The following is a 23,593-nucleotide window of genomic DNA, read 5'->3' on the forward strand; positions in this document are numbered from 1 at the left end:
AAAGAAAGCACGTAGAGAACATCCACAGGGATGGCAGAGTACCAGAAACAACCCACATATGCTGAGAGATTGGTTCAATAAATCCTGGTGTAGGCATCTCACGGAGTAATACCACATAGCCATTAAGAAGAACGGAAGATGTTTTTGTCAAGAAGCTGTTTTTAAGTAAAACAAGTTGCAGAAGAAGACAAGTATTATGACCACGTTATTCTGAGGGTCCAAAGTACCAGAGTCCTAAGTCCTAGACGCACCCAGACCTGGGAGACGAGCACAGAGGCGGAGAAGAGTAGAACGAAAGGCTCCCCCAGACGAGGGAAAGAACGATCTCGGACACAGTTTCAGCCTCCAGTTTCCGACTCTGAGGGGCCCGCTCGGCTCTCCACGGCCGGGTTCGGCAAAATTCCCGTTTCCTACTGGAATTCACTGAGGACGAACATCCATCTGCCCATCCCGACAGAGTGGAAACCAAATGCGCAGCCTGCGGTCCTGCCCACGTGCGGTCCTGCCCACGTGCAGTCCTGTGGCCGCTCCACGTGGAGCAGGAGGGGAGCCCGCCTGCCAGGTGAAGCATCCGTAAAGCAAGCCAGTTTCTCCTCGTCAGCCGCGGTTGGTGAGGAGCACCCCCAGACCACGGCGTGGAACGAGCAAGAGGAGGCAGCTCCGTCACGGTCGCACCGCTGCCGCTTGCTGACCGCTGGCTGTGCTGCTCGATGGTCCGAGGACCCCGTTCATGGTGGGAGCTCAGGCCGCACGGCCGCTCGGCATCTCACGGTCGGTTGTTCCGTCTCTACCAGGCCCAGTAGCAAGCCAGGAATTATTTCTCAGAAGGACAGTAACTGTCTCCAGAAGAAGGCGTGGTTTCCTGCTGCTGCTTTTCTCAGCCCCGGACGTGAGCCCCCGGAGTCTCCTGCTGGTGCTTCCCGGGGCTTCGTACAGGATCCCGTGTGTTGACGCTGCTGGTGACAGGCCCGTGTGGACGAGGAGCCTAGACTTGCTCTGGTCACTCTGAAAACAGCTTTTATGGGCCACTCGGTGAATGCGTCCAAGTAGCCACTTTGTAGTACGTGTTGCTTCCACTTTGTAGTGTGTGTGGCTGGCAGGGCGTGTGCAGTTAGTTGACTTTCCCTTGCAGGGGCTGTTGCCAATGCTCCCGGCCTCCCCTCACCCTGGAAACTCACCCTCTCATTTCCTTAGGTCTCCTTACGTCTCATTTCCTTATTTCCTTATTCCTCATGTCTCAACACTCGCACTCATCATCTGAGTGTTGCTGCTTCCTGCCCGTCCGCTCCAGTCGGCACAGTGTCCTCAGCGTAGTGGACCAGGTGGCGTGTGGAAGGTCGAAATGATGAACATCTCTGCAGACGCTTGAAGGCCGAGAGCAGGAGGGCAGCGTAGCCTCCGGGCACGTGGTGAGGGGGCCCCGTGCCAGGTCCGAGCAGACGCTTCCGGGCGTCCTCGTAAGTTGCTGTGGAGAGAAAGTCTGTGTCCAGGCATCGTGGCAGGTCCCCCAAGATGCCACATCGGGAACAGTGACCACAGTCACCACATGATCGAGTTGACAATCATTCACGGCTGGTCCAGAGATACAGTTACAGGCCAGACAGGAAAGGTCTGGAGCCGAGACACAGCAGCTTCTTACGTGGCCCTGTGGAGAAGGAGGACGTGGCCCAGCCCTTCCAGAGAAGCCTGGTAGTTCAGAGAAAAATAGGGTTTAGTGCTTTCACATTCTAAACAGTGACACCTCAATAGTGATGAGAGGCTCAAAAATAAATAAAATTTCCCAAGATGGGGGGGAGCATCAATTATGCAGGCCTTTCCTCACAATGGCAATATGACTTTTTTAGCAATACTCTATAAACAATAACTATTTTTAATAGACTGTTTATTCTAAAGTAGTTTTAAATTTATAGAAAAGCCGTGAAGTGTGTCTGGACTTCCCAGGCACCCCACGCCCCGGTTCCCCCATTCCTGCCATCTGCCATCAGTGTGGCAAACACTTGTCACAATTCACGAACCAATACTGATACATGATTATCACCTAAAGCCCATAGTTCATTTGGATTTCCTGACTTTTTACCTAATGTCATTTTTCTGTCCGAGGATCACACCTAGACTGTCCCATGACATTTGGGCTCCTTGGGCTCCTCTTGGCTGTGGCAGTGGTTCAGACTTTCCTTGTGGCTGTAATGGTTTTGAGGAGCACTGGGCAGGTGTTCTGTAGGTACCCCGCTGTTGGGATTTACCTGATGTTGTTCTCACCATCAGACTGGGATTACGGGTTTTAGAAGGAAGGCCACAGAGATAAGGTGCCATTTCATCCCGTCGGGTCAAGGGTGCACACACTGTTGACCTTAACATGGGTCAGCTGGCTGAGGCGGTCTCCGTCAGGTTTCTCCAGGTCCGTGCTGTCCTCCTAGAAGGCAGTCACTGGGCTCAGCACACGGAGGCGACGCAGGGCTGTGCTCCACCTCCTTGAGAGCGCGGTAGCCACGTAAGTTAGTTAGAATGCCTCGCGAGGGACGTGGTCCCTTCTCTCCCACTTATTTTTCTATTCACTCATTTATGTCAGCATAGATCTGTGAACATATGTATCCCATTCTATTATGATCCATCACTCTTCTGTTGCTCAAACTATTTCAATCAATATAACTTTTAATAAAATGCAAGAGCAAATGAAGGGAGAAGCAGGCAGACATCCCAATAAGAGGCTGCGTGCTAAGCCGAGTTCTCTGAGCTCGTAGAAAACGAAGGAAGAGCATAGAGCGTGAAAGCAAGCTCAGGGAGGGGCATGACCAGGAGGGGCCGCCCAGGATGGTCTTAAGTGGGGACTCGAATTGAGGTCCACAAGTGGAGAGGGTGCAGGGCTTGCTGATTTTAAAAGCAAGAAGGGGGGCACATGGGTGGCTCAGTCAGTTAAGTGACTGACTCTTGATTTCGGTTCAGGTCGTGATCTCGCGGTCGTGAGATCGAGCCCTGCATGAGGCTCTGTGCTGCGTGTGAAGCCTGCTAAGATTCTCTCTCCCTATCCCTGCGCCCCTCCCCCCCTCAAGAAATAAATAAAAACAAGAAGGAATGTGAGGGCCAGGGCTATTGCTGGGGATTCTTGCTGCAGGTGCCAATAAAGAGAAAGTAAAACTCTTCAGCTTTTTTTGAGCTTTTTCCCTATCAAGGAAAATGATCTTCAAAATGGAAAAAGTACAATAGATGGTGATTAGAGGAAATTGAAGCCTGAGATGGGTGTAGAGATTATGGGAGGGTGCCCGTCTGCACTAAACCAGTTTGCTTTCTGACCCAGATGAATCACATTCTGGTGTAACAAAGGGATTTAGGAAGCAGATTGCCAAGCTGTTAGTGAGATCACAGGAACTGTGAAAAGTGTTCCGGGCCCCAGGCTAGAGAGGAAAGAAAAGAAAACACGTTCCCAAAAAAAAAAAAAAAAACCAAAAAGCCTGTGGGTGGGGATGTGGTGCCAGTCCCAGGTAAGATGTGTGAATGACTTATTAGTAAAAGTCAAAGAAGTAGTAATCTCTAGGAACCTATCATGAATTGACAAAGGTCACAGAAGTCGAGCCCGGTTTCCTTTTTGGATAGTTCCATAGGTGAGGTAAAAGCAGGACAGGCGTATCTCGGTTTCAGCTAGACCGCTGACAGCCTGGCACAGTGTCCTGATGGATAAGGTGCCGAAGTGCAGTCTGTCAGCCCAGTGACTGAATTCATGCTCATTATGGACCTCAGAAGAATGTGGATTCCATCTCAGCCTGGAGCAGGGTTTCCAGTTGCGTTGGATGCCTCTCGTGCGCCATTTTAAAATCCTCGTATGTCACCTGTGACTCCAGCCACCCCTCACCTCATGCAGGGCAAGGCCTCAGCCCGGGCCCGCCAGCAGGCCTCCAGCCTCCTTAACCAATGGAAGATAGAAGCCAGTGGAGAAACGCCTCCACCTCGCACCCTGAGGGTGGACAGTCCTCAGAAGATCCCAGTGGACCTGAGTCAGCCTGCCCATGTTTGTGGCCATGTCAGCCACCCGTCAGCATACTGGCTCACCTGCTAGCCTATCTCACCCCTGTCCTCCACACCTGCTCCTCGGGTCACATTCCCCGGTGAAGGACGTGCAAGCCAGACTCTGCTTTCTGGGGAACCCAAGCTAAGAAACAAGGATTCTTTTCCTCTCGGCTCGTCAACATTTGGGACAATGACTTCAGTACTGACTTTGCTGATGACATGATCTACTTCACAGAGGACTTGAAACCGGGGGGGGGGGGGGGGTAGCTAAGAATAAAATACAGAGAGATTCCTCAGCAAGCTAAATTATTCTTAGGACCAGTGAATAAGTAGGTGGTATGCAGAACGAGGGACGTGATAGCCTATCAGTGTTCCAGAAAAGAATAAAACTGGGGACCGAGCACTGTGCTGAGAGTGGGGGGATGAAGACACGGTGGCCCTGCCCTCAACAAGCCCGCACTGACTAGGGAGGGCACCTGCTGACTCCCACAGGCAGCACACCAGGGGCCCGCGTGTGGGTTTTCAGAGAAGGAGTTGGAAGTAGCTGTAGTGTCAAGTAGTATGAAAAGCTTACAATACAAAACAGCAGCTTCTGCCCCTGTTCCTCTCGCCCTTGTCACACTGCCCAGAAACAGCTAGTTCAGCTATGAAATCTAGACTGGACTGCCACGTTACCTCAGTTCGCTGACTTCAGACCTGTTTTACTTCCAGGTCAGGCAGACGGGGGTTCCTGCTCCTTGTGTGGCCTCCGTTCTGCCCCCGTCTTCCCAGCGTAGCCGGGTCTCTGGTGGCTGTGAGTTCTTCCGAGCTTGCTGTCGTTATTCTGACTGTGTCAGTTTTATTCACTGCTGAACCCAGTGGAAACGAGTTACACTTACGTTTCATTTTTTTGGACAACTCAGGGTTATTCGTACTCTCCTCTTTTTATTTTAACCGTCTATGCCTTTCCACACCTAACTTCTTGATGGAATTTTCTGTGCAGTCAGACCTGTTGGACATGTTTTCAGCTCCATTCGGAGCCACTCCTTCTGCGTCCTTGGTCTTCCTGCTCTGGCTGTTACCCCCCAACCTGCTCATCACTGTCTCCTGAGGCCAGGAATACCTCCTCCCTCTCCTTCATTGCAACACCTGTCTTTTGCACACGTGCTTTCTGCTTCTTTGATTTATTCCCTGCTTCGCAGGGGGAGCACATCTTTTTGTAGCTGCTGTCTTAGCCCACTCGGGGTACCGTATGTAACACACCAGCACAGCCTGGGGCCTAAACAGCAGGATTGACTTCTTACATAGTTGTGGAGGCTGTAAGTCCAAGGTGGAGGTGATGGCCAATTCAGTTCCCCCTGGGGGCTCCCTTCCTGGCTTGCAGATGGCTGCCTTCTCACTGTCCTCACAGGGCAGAGCTCTGCCACTAATCCCATCGTGGGGTCCCCACCCACGTGACCTCATGCCTCCAGATACCATCAATATTGGGAGTGAGGGCTCCCACCTCTGAATGCTGGGGGGACACATTCAACCCTAACTCTTCCCACGGACAGATGCACGGGAGGTAATTATGTGAAATTTTAGATATCTGCATCTCTCATACTCACTGTGTAGACTGCTGTGTATAGAATTCCATAATGAAAATAATTTTTATTTAGAATTGTGAAAGCATCATTCCATTGCTTCTGGATGCAAGTATTAAAGAGAAATCGGTTGTGACTTTTCAAAGTTACTCTCCACCTGTATGTGAGTTTTCCCACTCTGAAACTTTCGGGATTTTCTCTTTATATCTGGAGCTCCAGAATTTCAGACTAATGGGCCTCGTTGTGGTCTTTGTGTTCCTCGTGCCGGGCCCACGATGCGCCTTCGGAACCTGGCGTGTGCGTCTCTCCGGTTTGTGTTCCGCGTCTTCAGTCGTTTTCTTCCTCCTGTTTTCTTTCTGTCAACTTCAGTTCGCGGTCTTGAGCTCGTGATCATTAGTTAATATTCCTATCCTGCCTCTTTCTCTCCTTGCCTTTGCTTCTGCCTCTGGAGGTTTTGGGTCCGTGTTCTCTGCAGCCGGAGCGTCGCCGCTTCGGCGCTCCGGGTCCGGTCAGGCTGAGTCTGGGCCGCCCGCTCGCAGCGAAGGGTGCGCCGCAAGAGTGTGCGTGGAGGCACGGGTGGGCTTCTTGCCGGCCGTCGCTGGTCGTTTCCTCGGCAGCCCCCCGGTGCTCCTGTCCATCTGTATGTCATAGTTGCAGGGCACATTCTCCACAAGATGGTCCTCGGGGGGTGGGGGCGCGTGGCCGCGGCTGTTCCCGATCTGAACCAGGCTTCCTGCTCGTGTCTGGCCCCGGCCCCACCCCCGCCAGGGCCTCCAGTCTCGAGTCTTCCGCGTGCAGGGAGAGACGGTCAGTCAGCTTCTCTCCCCGCCCCACCCCTCCCCAGCAAGGCTCCGTCACTGATTAACCTCCTCCGTCTGCTTTCTGCCCTGCAGACCTCCTAGTTCATCCCATTTCCAGCTGCTTTTCCCTGTAGTTTGGGGGAGGACTTGTCAGCAGGAAAACTGGTCAGAAATGTCTTTACTCTCTGCCATTTTTAAGTCTAAGGAGACACGAGGGAAACTCCAGAAGTAACAGGGGATGAACGAGGTACTGTGGGAGTAGAGAGAAGGGAGTGCCAGCCTTGACTGGGGTGACGTGGGTAGCTCTGGTTGTGGAGTCAGAAGTTAAAGGTCAACCGGGTTTTCATAGGTGGAGTTGAAGGTAAGTGCACTTGAAGTAGAAGGAACTTGGTGACGTAGAAGCACCAAAAAAAAAAAAAAAAAAAAAAGACCAGTTCAACCCGTGAGCTGGGCTGGAGCGAGGCGGTCTTGGATGGATACCTCACTTACGAGGCCGGCCCTCCTCCCGCAGCCGGGAGCTCTCAGACAGGAGAGATGCCACAGGTCGGATTAAATCCACCGGCCAAGCTCTGATGTAAAAATTTAGTAAGAAACCAAATGAGATAGTTTTCAAGAGCTTTAGCTGTTCATCAGCGCTAATTTTAAAAGCCCCGCAATCAGCTTAATTACTGAAAATCGGGGTAAAACTGTACAGGGAACAGTGAGACGTTAGAGGAACCAGATTCCCGTTTTTTGGAGCACAGGTGTTCCACTTGGCGTCAGACTGCCAGAATCTCTTAGAGCTTATTACTGTTTTTTAAAAATCAGTTCTATATTAAAATTTTATTATCCATCTTTCCTTACCTAATTATCACATTTGGTTGTTTGAAAATCCTATTAAAAAGTACATTTTAAAACTGATAACACTTTGAGCAAATTGCCTATCCATTGAAAAGAAATTTTCAAAGGTACTCAAGACCCCCCAGGAGTTTTTTCCCTGTATATTGGAACCAGATGGGGCCCATCTTCTTTTTATCCTGTTTATTGGTTCATTGGTAACACCCTGTGCCTTCTGTAATTGTGAAGAATGTTCTAAGTATAGCTTTCAGTTGCTCTTCAACTCCACACACGTGGTGTTGAGAAAGTCAAGTTTTAGAGGCTTCGCGATGGCCGAGGAGGCGCAGCCAGACCCCCGAAGCAGCAGGCGGGGCTGCTCAGCACAAAAGCTCCTCGAGAGGGTCGCGTCCGCTTCCGAATGTCGTCTTGGGTCTTTGGAGGGCGGAACTGTGACTCCCTCCGTGAGGTATGGACGCGTCAATGGTGCATGTGGGTGAAATTAGAACGGTGAATCTCTCTCCGTCTGCTTCTGGCTGGATCCCTCTAGGCCGGGAAATGAAAGCGTTTAATCTTTCTGGCTTCTTGTGCTGACTCCATGCTGAATATGTTCACATTCAAGCCCAGTTAGTCCGCATGGTCACCTATGAGGAAAACATTCCCTGTTAGACTCATTTTGTAACTCAGAACGCTGAGGCTCAGAGAGGGTTGAGGACCCGAGCCCACAGAAGTTTCTAGAAGTTTCCACCCATTGAAAAGAAGCAGGAGGTATTTTACTTCCAGGTATTTTCCTTCGTGTTGGGTTGTTTTACCTTCTCTTGCAGCAGCGATGGCGCTTTTCCCGTTAAATTCTTAGCATTCTCTTTGCCGTCGATTGGACTGCTGCCTCACTGGAGGAGGGGGGCTCCTCTCGCCTGCCCTGCCGCTGACCGCCTGCATCAGAATTCACTGAAGCCGGCCCGCCCCGTCAGTGCCTGGCGTCCACGGCGAGGCCTGTGTGCCCCCTGGTTGGACCTGCCACACTGAGAATCAGCGCTGTGTGTCCCCTCGGTCGTTTGTCTACACTGGCCTTTGGACTCACTTGGTAGCAGTTAGGGCTGTTTAAGAGCTTTTCAGGTGCAGATTAGTCAGGCAAGGGATCCCAGAGAACCACCTTTTTTGCGTGTTTCTGAAGAACAGTCACTACACCTGAAAGTTGAAATGGACCCCTGCTGGGCCGTCAGTGGGATTGCTGCTGCTTTGAAAGTATGCGTGTGTCTTTTTTCTCTCGCTGATTTTCTCCTGGCCTTTGATTCCTGGCGTCTTGTCTGTGATGTGTGCTTAGGGGTTGGGTTTGTTTCTATTTAACCTGCTCGGCGTGTATTTGATTCTTTTTGGTAGATTTCCGTTTTCTGTTGAGGTTCACCTATTTGAAGATGATTTGGAAAATGCCCACAGAAAAATTCCAAAATGACTGTGGCGCTCGAGTCACAGGCTGCTCTTCTCTGGGGAATTGCAGCTTCTCGACTCTTGCTGGTGTGCTGCCCGCCGGGCTCTCAGACGTGCTCTGTATGTTTTGTCGGCTGCTGTGCTTACTCGGGCTCGGGCAGACTCCCGGCCTTCTGGATGGGTTTCCAACAGCTGTGGGCATTTACGGTGTCATGGATGATCTTGATAAATAATTTTAAAATTGTTTTCTCCAAACAGATTTAGCGGAGAAAAACAATCAGTAATTTGTGGTTACAAGATACCCCCCACTCCCCTGCTACTCCAGCCAGTTTAGAAAAACAAGCTGAGCTCGTATTTAATGTGTTTTAAAATCTGTTTCTCTGTGACTTCTCTCCCCCCGCCCCCGTTAAAATATTTTCCGGGACCACAGTCAAGGCTTCCCAGAGCATCACCCAGGTAGAAATAGACCTTACAAACGGGCCCTCCATCCCTGGGTGCCGTTTAGATACACGAGCGGCGTGAATGTGATTCTTGCTACACGCTGTGGTTCAGAAAATCTTTGACCAGTTTATGGATGACAGTGAGCTGGCTGTTCCTCTCTCCCGCCACCTGATTGGCCCCCCGCCTCTTGCCAGTCCTGTGCCGTTCACTCGGCAGACAGGGGGAGTCCCCGACGACCTTGTCCATCATCAGGACACAGTGCGGGGCTGGGACAAGTATAGAAAATAATTAAGGAGATGTCCTCACCCACCGTCGGCCCTGGACTCACTGGGTGAACCGAGCACCTACGTAACGCCTGCCAAACAAAGGCAAAATGTGTCGTAATAAAGGCATAAACCGGTGCTAAATCGTTAATCCTCGTCTGATGGGAAGTTCTGGGTTCCTGTAGTTCTCTCGTTTCTTTTCATTATTAAGTTAGCAAGGGTTTGGAATACAGTGGGAGAGAGAAGAGCCTTCTTCTTTCGTAGTCACAAAGAAAATAAGCATTGAAATTTTTTCAAAGAAACACACTATCACTGTCCCAGCTCCTTTATATCATTTAAATTGTTGCTTATTTCTCTTTGACCTTTTTCTTTTAAACACATATTTTATATAATTATAATGTATAATTTTATAGTCTGTGTTTTTCACTGCCATAAACCTTTTTTTCTTTTACTTCCACATGGTCTGCCTAATTTTACTATTTGGTACTTTTTTCCCTTTGGTAGTCCGGTATTTAATACATTTTCTTTTGTTGGGGGCAGATATTTTTCCAATTTCAATATTAGAAATAATGCCACATCTTTCATTCGTACTCCTGAAATTTAAGAAGACAGAGAAAAAGCACAGAAACAGTATGAATGTTTTTGTGATTCTTGATACACGCCTTGACTCAGAAAACTTTCTGATGATTTATGATGCCACCATGGTTTCCCAGCAGCACTTGTGTTGGCTGCCACAACCGAACAATGTTGGCCTATCGAGCAGCTCTAAGTGACCCTTTAGGCTTGCTTTAATCTTCATGTCTTCGGGTATTAATAAAGGGGAACCATTTCCCCTGTTTATTTGTTCTGGGTACTTAGAGGGTCGTCTTCAGCACTGAGCTTTGGCTTTTCCCGCCATCCCCTCCGACGCCTGCTGTAGCTGGTGCGGTGCCCCCTCAGGCTGTGTCGCGGGGGTCCCGGAGACGCCGTCCGTGAGCGCGCCCTGAACGGGGCTGGCCCGTGACGCACACGCTCGCTGAATGTCTGTCTCTAGACAGTATGAAAGTGCAAGGATATTACATCTCTCATACCCTACTCAGCCTCCAGGACGTGAGGAAGGATGCTTGCTTGTTATGGAGCATGTGAGAGAGGTTTTTATTTCAGGCCATTTGGTATAACTTCAACGTTCTCAAATGAACGAATAACCACATATAGGAGAAATTAAACTGAAGTTTAATTCTTGTTTTTAATAATAATTTTTTATTATGTTATGTTAGTCACCATACAGCACATCCCTAGTTTTTGATGTAAAGTTCCATGATTCATTGTTTGCGTCCAGCACCCAGTGCTCCATGCAATACGTGCCCTCCTTACTACCCATCACCGGCCTATCCCAGTCCCCCACCCCCCTCCCCTCTGAAGCCCTCAGTTTGTTTCCCAGAAGTTTAATTCTTTTATACGGTTTTAATTATATAAAGTCTCTGTGTGCAAACTCTTTAGATACAATGAAAAGAATTTGTTTGAAGTGAATTGCATTGTTTCAGTTTCAAAAAAATCTCAGTCTTTAAATATAATACAAAAGCGTTTTTGCCATTGTTAATAAATTCAGCTCTTTTTTGCCTCTCAAACTTACAAAACTTAACATTGATGACAACTGGTAAGATCTGGATGGATATTTTGGTTGAAGGTATTCCCCCCCCCCGCCCCGGTATATGGACTTTAAAGTATGTTTTTGTTTCTCCCGTTTGTCTTTAGGTGAAAAAGGCCTTCTTTGCCTTAGTTGCCAATGGTGTCCGAGCAGCGCCACTGTGGGAGAGTAAGAAACAAAGTTTTGTAGGTAAGCAATGTGGGCCTGGGAGGAAATCTGAAATGGGAACCTAAAAGTAGAAAGCCCGAGGTATCCTAACAGGTGCCGGTTTGGAATTCCGTCTGGAAAGCACTGCCAAGCTGAAGGACTTTCTGGCTTTTATGTCCGGGGTAAGGTGGGGCCGCTAGCAAATTCAAAACACTTACGTACTCCCACGGAGTTTCTGGTTCATATTTATTTATTTATCTAGCTTCTTTTGATTCAGTACCTTTCTGGCTCCCAGGAGGGGCTTCTGTGCCTGTGCCAGTTCCCGTGAGGCCCGGGAACGGGGCACGCGGGGGATGCTGTGCTCAGACCCCTGACCTCGGGCCACCTTTGCTCGCGTGTAGGCGACCGTGGGCCGTCCCCACTTCTGTGGCAGACGCCTTCTGGACAGTGCAAATGGAGTGACGTAGGCGTGATCGATGCCTGTGCTAAATCATTGCTACCCCATCAGAAATATCCTATAACTCGGTGTGATCTCCGGAATTTCTCTTCGGACACATCAGAGGGGACGGCGGGTGTCGTCTCTCCTAGTGGCATCACGTTGTTCTAAAGTTCCCAGTTTGTCTGCCTCCCGCTGTGGTGACGGTTCCCTCAAAGAAAGGTTTCATATCTTCTTCATCGTTGTAGTCCTGGTGTCTGGCACATAGTAGGCACTTAATAGGTGCTAAATCCCTACTTAAAGAATCATTGTTTGTAGAATGCTTCTCAGGAGACAATCCAAGTGCCCCAGAAGTGTCCAGTGTCTAAAGCTTTTGGAATACCTTCTCTTACTTTCAATTGTTTTAAATTATTTACATGTAGCTGCAAGTTTTCTGTGATGTTTTATATTAATCAGTAAGTTTTCTCTCATTGAATCGCCAAATACTGTGGTTGATTCCATGGTACTGTCAGGTTTAATTTCAGCTAAATTTATCTTAGTTTATTGTAGGTAATTAACAGACTAATGGTCCTAAATAATATATTAAACTGTGCTTGATACCTTTAAAGTATGTTTTTAGAAGCTTTTCTAGAAAATATGCCAGGTTTACTTACCTCTGAAAGTTTTCGTAGTTTTATATTTAACATATAATTCTTTGTTCCAGGAATGCTAACAATTACAGATTTCATAAATATACTACATAGATACTATAAGTCACCCATGGTAAGTGCCAGAAATCCTTCCGTCAGTCATTGGAGCTGTATGTTTCTGTGTCTGTAGAGGGGTGGTGGTGCTCGTAGGTGATGTTTACAAATATGTATATAATGTGCAGGGCACATCAGTGTACGTCAGTCACTAAACTTAGGATCTTTAATGACGTTATGGGCACGTTGCGGTGTTGTGACTGCGTGGACCCACGAAGGAAGGCAGCCCCCCCATGGCACTCCGGTCCGGGTGGCTGTGACTGCCTCACTCTCGAGCTGAGCGTGCCACAGGGCTTACCTTCCCAGGCCTGTCCGTGGGTGGGCAGCCTCATGCAGTTACCCCCTAAATATTTTTCGCAAGAACTCTATGTACTCTGTGGTTTTAAAGAAGTAAAACTTAAAATTGGAGAAATTCAGTTTTGATATTTTTCTGCCAGTTGCAAAAAGACTGCTACTGGCTGATTTTAGCGGGAGAACTCCCCGGTCCCTGGTTCCTGGTCCAGCTGTTTTATAAGAGCATAGTTTGAGAGCCACCTAAGGCCTTTTATCTAACACTGTGATTTTTGTGATTCTACCAGCTTGTTTGGTGTTTGGTTTTGGTTTTGGTTGGTTTAGGGGGTTGATTGCTTTGTCGGGGGGGGTTCTTTTTTGGGGTTTTTTTTTTGGCAAGGGTGGGCAAGGACAGAATTGTATAACATTTTTAATACTATTTTGGGTATCTGAAAGGTAAAAGACAATCTAATTAATATTCTTTTTACATGTAATGGTTAATATTGCCCAATAATTAAATTTCTACATAAAAGGAGAAAGTAAAAACATAAGAGATACTCTTAGAATTAAGTTTTACCAAAGATTTTGTAAGTATCCCATATTTATTTCACACAGGGTATCTGATTTCTTAAATACTACCAATGCAAGTGAATATTGGTTTTCTTTAGAATGGTCATATGTCTGCTTTTGAGCTAGCGAAATCAACACAAGTGTGATTAACTGGATATATTTTGATCAAATGCAGCTAATCCCCTATTAAAAATCTCAGCAACGGGCACCCAAGTGACTCAGTTAAGCATCTGACTCTTGGTTTTGGCTCATGATCTCAGGGTTGTGGGATTGAGCCCCACGTGGGGCTCTGAACTCAGTGGGGAGTCTGCTTGAGACCGTCTCTCCTTCTGCCCCTCCCCACTCTTGCAAACATGCTCTCTAAATAAATAAATCTTGAAAAAATAAAATAAAAATCTCAGCAGTAGCTAATTAAATCAAAATTTTTATAAAAGCAGTTGTCTAAATATACAGCCCAAAGTTTTTTTTTATTAAGTTATAATTGACATACAATATTATATTAGTTTCAGGTGTACAACATAGTGATTCGATATTTTTATACATTACAAACACAATTAGCACAATAGGTCTAGTTACCATCTGTCACCATACAAAGTTAATTACAGTTTTATTGACTATATGCCCATGACTTATTTATAACTAGAAGTCTGTACCTCTCGGTCCTCTTCACCTGTTTCTCTTGTCCCTTCACCCCCTGCTCCTCTGGCAACCACCAGTTTGTTCTCTGTATCTTTGAGTAGATTTCTGTTATATGTTTGTTTCTTAGATTCTACGTGTAGTGAAATCATATAGTATTTGTCTTCTCTGACGTATTTCACTTAGCATAATGCCCTCTAGGTCCATCCACATTGCCGCATTTAAATGGCAAGATTCTGTTCTTTTTATGACTAATATTCCTCTGTGTGCGTGTGTGTGTGTGCGTGTGTGTGTGTGTGTATTCATCTATCAGTGGACACTTCGGTTGTTTCCTTATCTCGGCTATTGTGAATCATGCCGCAGTGAGCATAGGGGTACATATATCTTTTCAAATTAGTATTTGCGGTTTTATTTTTCCCAGAAAAATACCAGAGTGAAATTACTAGCTCATATGGTAGCTGTTTTTAATTTTTCAAGAAAAGTCCATGCTGTTTTCCACAGCGGCCGCACCAACTTACATTCTCGCAACAGTGCACCGAGGCCCCCTTTGCTGCATGTCTTCACCAACTCTTACTGTTTCTTGTCTTTTTGATACTAGCTGTTCTGACGGGTGTGAGGTGATAGCTCGTTGTGGTTCAATCCGCATTTCCCCGATGGCTAATGATGATGAGCATCTTTGCAAAGGCTTGTATTGGGGGCCAGTTTGTAAGCTTTGTTGGACTGCTAATCTTTGTTCAGTTCCGTGACTTAGGGGTCTCTGTGGAACTCCCTGGACTTTCCATTCTGCCTGGTCAAGACGCGGTCTCTTCCGTTGTGAGTCTTGGCCTGGCCTCGTCCTTTTGCCCGGGCACACCCCACTTAGCACTCAGTCAAAAACGCAAGGAGCTTCCCGCACCACCTTCTCGTCTCGTACTGGCCAGCTCCTCCTCTCTGCCGTGCTGCCCACAGATTGCACTGGGCTCCGTCTGCTCAGACTTTGATTTCTGTCTCCCGAACCCAGCGGGAGTGTCGTGCCCTGGCTAGGTCACAGTCTAGAGAGAGATGTGGTGATCGTGGGACTCGGTTTGTTTGCCTGCCTTCTCCCGGGGGTGCCTGTCCTGCCCTGCCGATTGCCCCGTGTCTGAGAGCCACTGCTGCGCGTATTTTGCCCCATTTTCTAGTTGTTTGCCGCCGGAGACCAGTGTAGCCCCGTCCCCTCCGTCATGGCTGGTAGAGCTCCATGGGTACTTTCCATACCTCTCTGTGCTGTAATGTTGGTTGCAGTATGAATTCCAGTGTCAACTTTCACTGAACACAGTCTATTTGGAGTTAATACTGAGCTTTTTACATAAAATATAGTTCCATTTAATCTGCCCTTATTTTTGTTTTAAACAAAATGAAGAGGAAAAAGGAAAAGCATTCTTAGTTTTTATGCCGAGGCGCCATCCTTCACCGCTGCCTGTGGTGTGCACCCCGCCGGCACCCACGGTCCGACGAGCCCCCGTCCGAGTCGAGCAGTCCAGTTCTGTTGTGACGAACCATCGTGCTTCTTGTTCCTCTGACAGTGTCCTGATGTCATCACCGTGCCTGGAGAACACTTCCGCTGTTTTATAGAAACTGAGTTACCAGTTGTTTTTAACACTTGGAAGATGTCATTCCATTGTCTTTTGGCCTCCCAGTGCTTCGGGTCAGAAGTCAGTAGAAATGTGTATCCTTCTCTCCTCTGGATGGTCCGCTGTTTGTTTCTGGTTCAAGACTGTCTTTCCCTCGGTTTCAGCGCTAGCAGCCACGCACCTGCGTCTGCTTTTCCTGGTCTGTATCCTCCAGGGCTGCTGCATTTCTAGGATCTTCTAGGTTGGCTTTTCACCTAATTTGGGAAGTTTTTGCTGTTTCTTCAGATATCTTTTCTGTCCCATTCCTCTCCCCTGGGACTTCAGTCACATGTGTATCAGGCCACCCGACGCTGTCTCTGACCCTGTGTTGTTCTTTCCAGCTTTACTGTCATTGATCTTACCTGTGCTAATTCTTCCTTGGGTGATCTCCAGTATTACTTTCAAACCTTATTCCTATTGAATTTTCCGTGAGATTGGGAGCTTACACTTGAAAGATTTTGTAGGGTCTTTGTAAAATTTTCTGTGGCTGATTTTCCACAACATGGAAATGGAACTTTTTTTTTTTTATTCTTTATTTAAATTCAATTTAGTTAACATATATTGTATTACTAGTTTCAGGGGTAGAATTCAGGGTTTCATCAGTTGCATATAATACCCAGTGCTCATGACTGCAAGTGCCCTCCTTAATGCCCATCACACAGTTACCCCGTCCCCCAACCCCTCCAGCAACCCTCAGTTTGTTCCATTGAAGAGTCTCTTATGGTTTGCCTCCCTCTCTCTCTCATTTTATTTTTCCTTCCCTTAGCCTATGTTCATCTGTTTTGTTTCTTAAATTCCACATGAGTGAAATCACATGGTATTTGTCTTTCTCTGACCTATTTTACTTAGCGTTATACCCTGTAGTTCCATCTACATCATTGCAAATGGCAAGATTTCATTCTTTTTAATGGCTAATATTCCTCTGTGTGTGTGTGGACCACTCTTCTTTATCCATTCATCTGTCCATGGACATCTGGGCTCTTTCCATTGTTTGGCTGTTGTGGGCATTGCTGCTATCAACATTGGGGTGCAGGTGCCCCTTCAGGTCACTCCATTCATATCCTTTGTAGAAATACCTAGTAGTGCAATTGCTGGGTCATAGGGTGGCCCTATTTTTAACTTTCTGGGGGAACGCCACACTGTTTTCCAGAGAGCCTGCACCAGTTTGTATTCCCACCAACAGTGTGGGAGAACTCCGCTTTCTCCACCTCCTCGCCAACATCTGTTGTTTCCTGACTTGTTCGTTTTAGCCATTCTGATCCGTGTGAGGTGGTATCTCCTTGTGGTTTTGATTTGTATTTCCCTGATGATGACTGAGGTGGAGGATTTTTTCATGTGTCTCCTGGCCATTTGTATGTCTGTTCATGTCTTCTGGCCATTTCTTGATTGGATTATTTGTTCTTTGGGTGTTGAGTTGGTAAGTTCTTTATAGATTTTGGATATTCTGCCTTATCAGATACATTGTTTGCAAATATCTTCTCCCATTTCTAGGTTGCTTTTAGTTTTGTTGACCGTTTCCTTTGCTGTGCAGAAGCTTTTTATCTTGATGGAGCCCCAGTAGTTCATTCTTGCTTTTATTTCCCTTGCCTTTGGAGACGTGTCTAGCAAGAAGTTGCTGCCTGTGTTCTCCTCTACGATTTTGATGGATTCCTGTCTCACATTTAGGTCTTTCATCCATTTTGATTTTATTTTTGTGTATGGAGTGAGAAAATGGTCGGTTCAGTTTCATTCTTCTGCATGTGGCTGTTCAATTTTCCCAACACTGCTTGTTGAAGAGACTGTCTTTTTTCCATTGGATATTCTTTCCTGCTTTGTTGAAGATTAGTTGACCATAGAGTTGAGGGTCCATTTCTGGGTTCTCTATTCTGTTCCATTGATCTATGTCTGTTTTTGTGCCAGTGCCATACTGTCTTGATGATTACAGCTGTGTAACATAGCTTGCAGTCTAGAATCATGATGCTTCCACTTTTGGTTTTCTTTTTCAACATTTGTTTAGCTATTTGGGGTCTTTTCTGGTTCTTTACAAATTTTAGGATTGTTTGTTCCAGTTCTGTGAAAATTGCTGATGGTATTTTGATAGGGATTGCATTAGATGTGTAGATTGCTTTGGGTAGCATAGACATTTTAACAATGTTTGTTCTTCCAGTCCATGAGTATGGAGTGTTTTCCCATTTCTTTGTGTCTTCCTCAATTTCTTTCATATAAGTGTTCTGTAGTTTTCAGAGTACAGATCCTTTACCCCTCTGGTTAGATTTTCCTAGGTATCTTATGGTTTTTGGAGCGATTGTAAATGGAATCGATTCCTTGATTTTTGTTTTTTCTGCTTCATTGTTAGTGTATAGAAAGCAACTGACTTCTGTGCATTGATTTTTTTATCCTGAGACTTTGCTGAATTCCTGTATTGTTCTAGCAGTTTTTTGGTGGTCTTTGGGTTTTGTGCAGAGAGTATCATGTCATCTGAGAAGAGTAAAAGTTGTCTTCTTTGCCAATTTAGATGCCTTTTATTTCTTTTTGTTGTCTGATTGCTGAGGCTAGGACTTCCAGTACTATGTTGAACAACGGTCTTAATAGTGGCATCCTCATCGTGTTCCTGACCTTAGGGGAAAAGCTCTCAGTTTGTCCCCATTGAGAATATTAGCTGTGGGTTTGTCCATATATGGCTTTTATGATATTGACGTATGTTCCCTCTATCCCTACACGGTGAAGTTTTAATCAAGAAAGGATGCTGTATTTTGTAAATGTTTTTTCTACATCTATTGAGAGGATCATATGGTTCTTGTCCTTTCTTTTATTAATGTGGTGTAGCACGTTGATTGATTTGCAGATGTTGAACCTCCCTAGCAGCCCAGAGATAAATCCCACTTGGTCATGGTGAATAATCCTTTTAATGTACTGTTGGAGCCTATTGGCTAGGATCTTGGTAAGAATTTTTGCATCCATGTTCATCAGGGATATTGGTCTATAATTCTTTTTAGTGGGGTCTTTGGTTTTGGGATCAGGGTAATACTGGCCTCATAGAAAGAGTTTGGAAGTTTTCCTTCCATTTCTATTTTTTGAAACAGTTTCAGAAAAATAGGTGTTAATTCTCCTTTAAATGTTTGGTAGAATTCCCCTGGGAAGCCATCTGGCCCTGGACTCTTGTTTTTTTGGGAGGTTTTTTATTACTGTTTCGATTTCTTTGCTGGTTATGGGTGTGTTCAGGTTTTCTGTTTCTTCCTGTTTCAGTTTTGGTCATATATATGTTTCTAGGAATGTATCCATTTCTTCCAGATTGCTTAATTTGTTGGCATATAATTGCTCATAATATTCTCTTATAATTGTTTGTATTTCTGATGTTGGTTGTGATCTCTCCTCTCATCTCTCCTTAGCACGATTTAACCATTTGTCCAAATTAGAGTTGCTGAAAATTTTCTGTATCTTTAAAAAGGAGGAATGGGTATATATGTCCATATATGTTTTAAAATTTAAGTGTATCAGAAATTTTCATATTAAAATAATGAAAATATTATAGCTATTTTTTTAAAGATTTTTTATTTTTTTAAGTAATCTCTGCACCCAGTGTGGGGCTCAAACTCACGACCCCAAGCTCAAGAGTCACACCCTCTACTGACTAAGCCAGCCAGGCACCTGTATTATGTTTTAAATTTAGAAAACATTTATCTTCAAAGAAATGTAGAGCATTTTATAATTTATATTTCCAGTATTTCTGAATTATCTTGTTTCCACCTGCTGAATTATGGGACTCTGCAGGTTATGAAGTAATTTTTCTTATGTTGTATATGTTAACATTTGTAAATAAGAATTTTTCTTATTTGCAGGTACAGATTTATGAATTAGAGGAACATAAGATTGAAACATGGAGGGGTAAGCACAATTGGGTGTTAAAAATCTTAATATCAGGAAAAAAATGTTCTTAGTGTGTAAAATATATTTTAACTTCACGGATCCTTCTCTCTCTGCTTAATAAACTACGTAATTAAAACATGTCTCGTTTAATCTCAGTAGTGTACCATTACTCTTACAAGTATGATCCATTCTGTTGAATGGACGTTAGTGGAGAACCTACAGTAAGTCCGTGTACTAAGGCTGGGACATAAGGACGGATGAGCTCACCCAGGCCCCAGCTGCTGCCCCGAGGGGAGTCACCACTCACTGCTGAGTGTGGCTGTCCTTGCCCACAGATGGCTCTCTATATAGGAAATGCACCAGGGGAATGCCTCCTATGCCTGACAAAGCAAGGATGTGTTCTTAAATTTAATAATTAATTATTTCTTTATAAATTATGGAGAAACGTAGAACAAATGAGCCTTAAACTGGAAGATTTGGATAAATCACATGAAAAAATAACCCTTTAAAATCAGAGCACCTTTTGTAAAATGGAGCCATTTTTTAAATTCTCATTCTATGTGTAATTGTTCTTAGACCCATCATGCTGGATGGTTGGGGTGGATTGGACAAGGTGGGAATCACTGAGGAAGGCAGTCTGACGGACGTTGAGGAAGGGGTTGTATAGGGGTCTCAGAGAAAAAGCCTGGGTAGAAACGGAGGGACCTGTAGACAGAAACATGTTAATTAAAAACTGAAAATCTGCAAAATATGAAGGTCCATTAGAATTCTCTAAAGGGCAGGGGCTCTTTTAATTCCCTCTGACCTGTAAGTTTCATTGAATAGTACAGTTGATTTCTAATGGCTTTATCAAGTCAAACTTACACAGTCAACATGAAATCTGTATCTTAGCACTGCCCATTATGAATATATAACTTAACACCAAGAGAGGTACTTCTTATCAAATTCTATATAAGTAATGTTAGACTAAGATTTAAGTGTATTTACAATTTGATATTACATGGTATCTGGTGGTAATAATGGGAATGTCAGGCTGTTCTTGAACGCTTTCTGTATAGAAACCTCAGGAAGGCAAATTATAGTGGATCTTTAGAAAGATAATTTCTATAGACGACAAAGATCCCCAAGATACAGATTTTGAGCATTAGTTTGGTAAAATAAAACTTAAGAACGCCTAAAGAACAAAGTTTGTTAAAACCTACGTAAATTAGTTTTAGAGGATTTCATGAGCACTTCATCTCTGGAGGGCAACTGTAATTGGGAGCATTCTAGTGACCTCTGCTGGTATTGCTTTTTACATCCAATTGGTTGCTTTTTCTTCTTACAACATATGTTGTAATACTGTTTTTAAATATTTGATTTTTCCACAATGGCAACATCCTGAAAATAGTTTCTATGTTGTGTAAAATAGTCCTAACTAATTTATACGGTAGTGTTCGGTAAATTAGGTTTTATTTCAGTTTTTAATCCTTCTAATTGTTATCTGTAAACTGAAGAGTAATTTATGTAATAATTGCAAACAGCAAATGTGTTACTAATTGCATATTTTCTTTCTATAAAAACAGAGCTTTATTTACAAGAAACATTTAAGCCTTTAGTGAATATATCTCCAGATGCAAGGTAAACTTGTAAAGTTTTTCTCCTTTGAAAACATTCATTCAGATTGTTTTGTTTTCATGATTGATAGGTTTTTTTAGTCTAGATAGGCGACAGCCTCCTTAATTTCAAATATTAAATTTAATAAATTTAGAGAAATAGGAATCAGCCATTGTTTGTCCAAAGGATTGCTAAGGGGCTGGGAAGATGGTCAGACTAAGCAGCTTTAAAACCCGGACACCTGCCGCACAAACCGTGTGGGGAGCTTGTTAATCCTGCGTGTTCCCGGGCTCCACCTCCGACCTGCTCACTGGCCTCTGGAGGGTGGTGCCCAGGAATGGGCATTACAGCAGCTCCCCAGGCTCTCCTGTACCCCGACATGGAAGGGCCATCTCCGTTAGACACTGGTCCGGAGGCGGTCAGAAGAACACGCTGCCTCCTCGGTAGTGTTCTAGCACATACCTTGTGATCCAGGCCTTCTGGGACGGCTCTGATACGTTTCCACGTTGTATGAAAATATTCTGCAAACTCTAAGCACCAGTGAGAAAAAGTGGAATACTGATTTTTATTAGTTTATTTCTAAGTACAAAAAACCCAGATAAACGCACCGGTGTCTTGGTTGGCAGCCCCAGGAGAGGCCAGGGCAGCCCAGAAGCGGGCTGCATGAGGTCGGCTCCCGTGCGGGGCGCGGGCCACAGCTGCCCGTCGCTGCTGGTGTCCGGTAGCGGTCCTGGGGGTTCGCCCTGCCGTCTCTCAAACAGCAGCATTAAACACACTACTGGAAACTGCTCTCCTAGAGATCCGTAGCTCGCACTCGTATCTGCGATTCACAGAGACTGAAAAATGGAAACACTTGCTGAGATAGCCAGTTTAAAACTTTTCCAAAACACAGTTTTAAGTCAAGTCAACCTTTTATTGCTACGATGTAAAAACACTGCAAATGCTTCTGAACTAGGGGTGCTCCAGAGCGTTTTGCAACTTTCTTTAAAGCCTCCTAACAACTTTGATGGCTTTTCCCGCAGCCTCTTCGATGCTGTATACTCGTTGATCAAAAATAAAATCCACAGATTGCCAGTTATTGACCCTATCAGTGGGAATGCACTTTATATCCTTACCCACAAAAGAATCCTCAAGTTCCTCCAGCTTTTTGTAAGTAGTTTTTAGTGTTTCTAAAGCTGTGGTTGCATCTACTTTAATCACTTCAAGTAAATTGGCTCCTGTCACCTCCGGAGGAGACGTTGTTAATTTTGGAATTGGGATTGTTAGGAGGTCTCCGTTTCTCAACTTACTGCTATTTAAATTGTACATTCTTCAAGTTGACTCCAGTTAAAAAGCAATCACCTTTCAGTGCAAGTATCAAAATAATAAAAACACTTGGAGTTCTCTATTTAAATTAGAATATTTTATCACTTAAAATATGAGGGCAGTAAAGCAATTTGCAAGTCCGTCTAATTAAAAAAAGTGCTATGGAAGATAAATTGAGCCAGTATTTATAGCAAATTGCGTTATGATGCTTTATTGGTATCATGGTTCTGGAAACATTCAAAAAATACTGTCCCCAGGATTATCTTATTATAAATTGCAGCAATAGAAAAACACAAAATGTATAAAATTTTGGCAAGAATCTACCATGTTGGTCCAAATTCGGGCTATGTTATCTGTAGGTTTTCTCAACTGCATTTGGAATGAAATGTCTTCATAATCATAATATTGGCCTCTTTGGTCAATATCTTTTAAAAGAGGCTCAGAAGGACCAGAGTTGGTTTGTTTGTTTGTTTGTTTGTTTGTTTACAAGAGGGCTTTAATATTTTTCCTTTGGATTCTGTGCACTGAGTTTGAGGTTAGAAATAGTTGGTCAGCTGTGACCAGTAGGCGTCCTCATTCGTGGCTCAGAAATCACATGAAGTTTTGTTTTTGTTTTTTTAAGACTTTATTTATTTTAGAGGGAGTACAGAGGGAGAGGGGGAGAGAGAATCCTAAGCAGGCTCCACGGTGAGTGCAAAGCCCGCCGCAGGGCTCCATCTCACGCCCCGAGATCGTGACCTGCACTGAAATCACAGGTCAGATGCTTAACCTACTGAGCCACCCAGGTGCCCCGTGAAATCATTTTTCAAAAGAATTTAATGGACACTAAAAATCTACATCACATTAGCTTTTCCCTCTCCCTCTACACACTTCAGTTAAGGAAATGAGCTCGCATTTTGGGGTGATGCAGAGGAGTGGACGCTCCCTCTCCTGGAGCCCTGCCTCCATTCTGCCAGACAGGGGCACAAGGGTTCAGACATGGGGAGAAATCTTGTCCATCAAGCCAGTCCTAAAACTAACACTCTCCGTGGTTAAATGCTAAGGAAGAAAGTAGGAAGTTTACTGAAAAGCATGCAGTTTAGTGGAGACACCGTGTCGGGGACAGTGAGGGACGTGTGGAGATGGCTGGACAGACGTCACCTCTGTCGTGCGCAGGCCCGGGGGTGGCCGTGCGCTGCTCTGGCTACCGCCTCAGCATCAGGGCTGAACGGGACCCAGGCTGGGGCCGTGTATTCAGGGCCTGCAGGTGCCAGGCTTTTAGCCCGTCTGCCCCTCAGAGAGCAATTGTTGTAAAATAACGTTAATCGTGAGAGCCAGGGACTCTTAACGCATTTATGACATGGCAGCTACTGTCCTAAGCACTTCACAAGACACAGCTAATCCTCGCCTCCGCCCTCTCAGGTAGGTATTTTGATTAATCCCATTTTATAGGTGGTGAGACTGCGAGGTGGAGTGACTTTGCAGGTCACCGCTGGCC

General features: G+C 45.2%; 1 protein-coding gene and 1 long non-coding RNA gene across 9 annotated transcripts in view; one reads left to right on the forward strand and one right to left on the reverse strand.

The window, feature by feature from the left end:
- The window catches only part of PRKAG2 (protein kinase AMP-activated non-catalytic subunit gamma 2), a 255,589-nt gene that overhangs the window by 220,137 nt on the left and 11,859 nt on the right, over nt 1-23,593 (forward strand). For all 8 annotated transcript variants that reach the window (XR_005838439.1, XR_005838440.1, XR_005838441.1 and 5 more), the window contains 5 exons: nt 11,044-11,125; nt 12,223-12,281; nt 19,188-19,233; nt 20,781-20,835; nt 21,834-21,960. Coding sequence is in view for 2 of the 8 variants with exons in the window: in XM_040643780.1 (XP_040499714.1) it covers nt 11,044-11,125; nt 12,223-12,281; nt 19,188-19,233; nt 20,781-20,835; nt 21,834-21,960 (369 nt within the window). In the remaining 6 variants the exon portion in view is untranslated. The remainder of the gene's footprint in view (nt 1-11,043; nt 11,126-12,222; nt 12,282-19,187; nt 19,234-20,780; nt 20,836-21,833; nt 21,961-23,593) is intronic.
- LOC121105780 overlaps nt 20,851-23,593 on the reverse strand; it is an 8,796-nt gene continuing 6,053 nt past the window's right edge. The window contains exon 3 of the long non-coding RNA XR_005838448.1: nt 20,851-21,647. This is a non-coding gene — a long non-coding RNA (uncharacterized LOC121105780). The remainder of the gene's footprint in view (nt 21,648-23,593) is intronic.

This window comes from Ursus maritimus, unplaced genomic scaffold (assembly GCF_017311325.1).
Source record: "Ursus maritimus isolate PB19 unplaced genomic scaffold, ASM1731132v1 scaffold_3, whole genome shotgun sequence".
Lineage (NCBI taxonomy): Eukaryota > Metazoa > Chordata > Mammalia > Carnivora > Ursidae > Ursus > Ursus maritimus.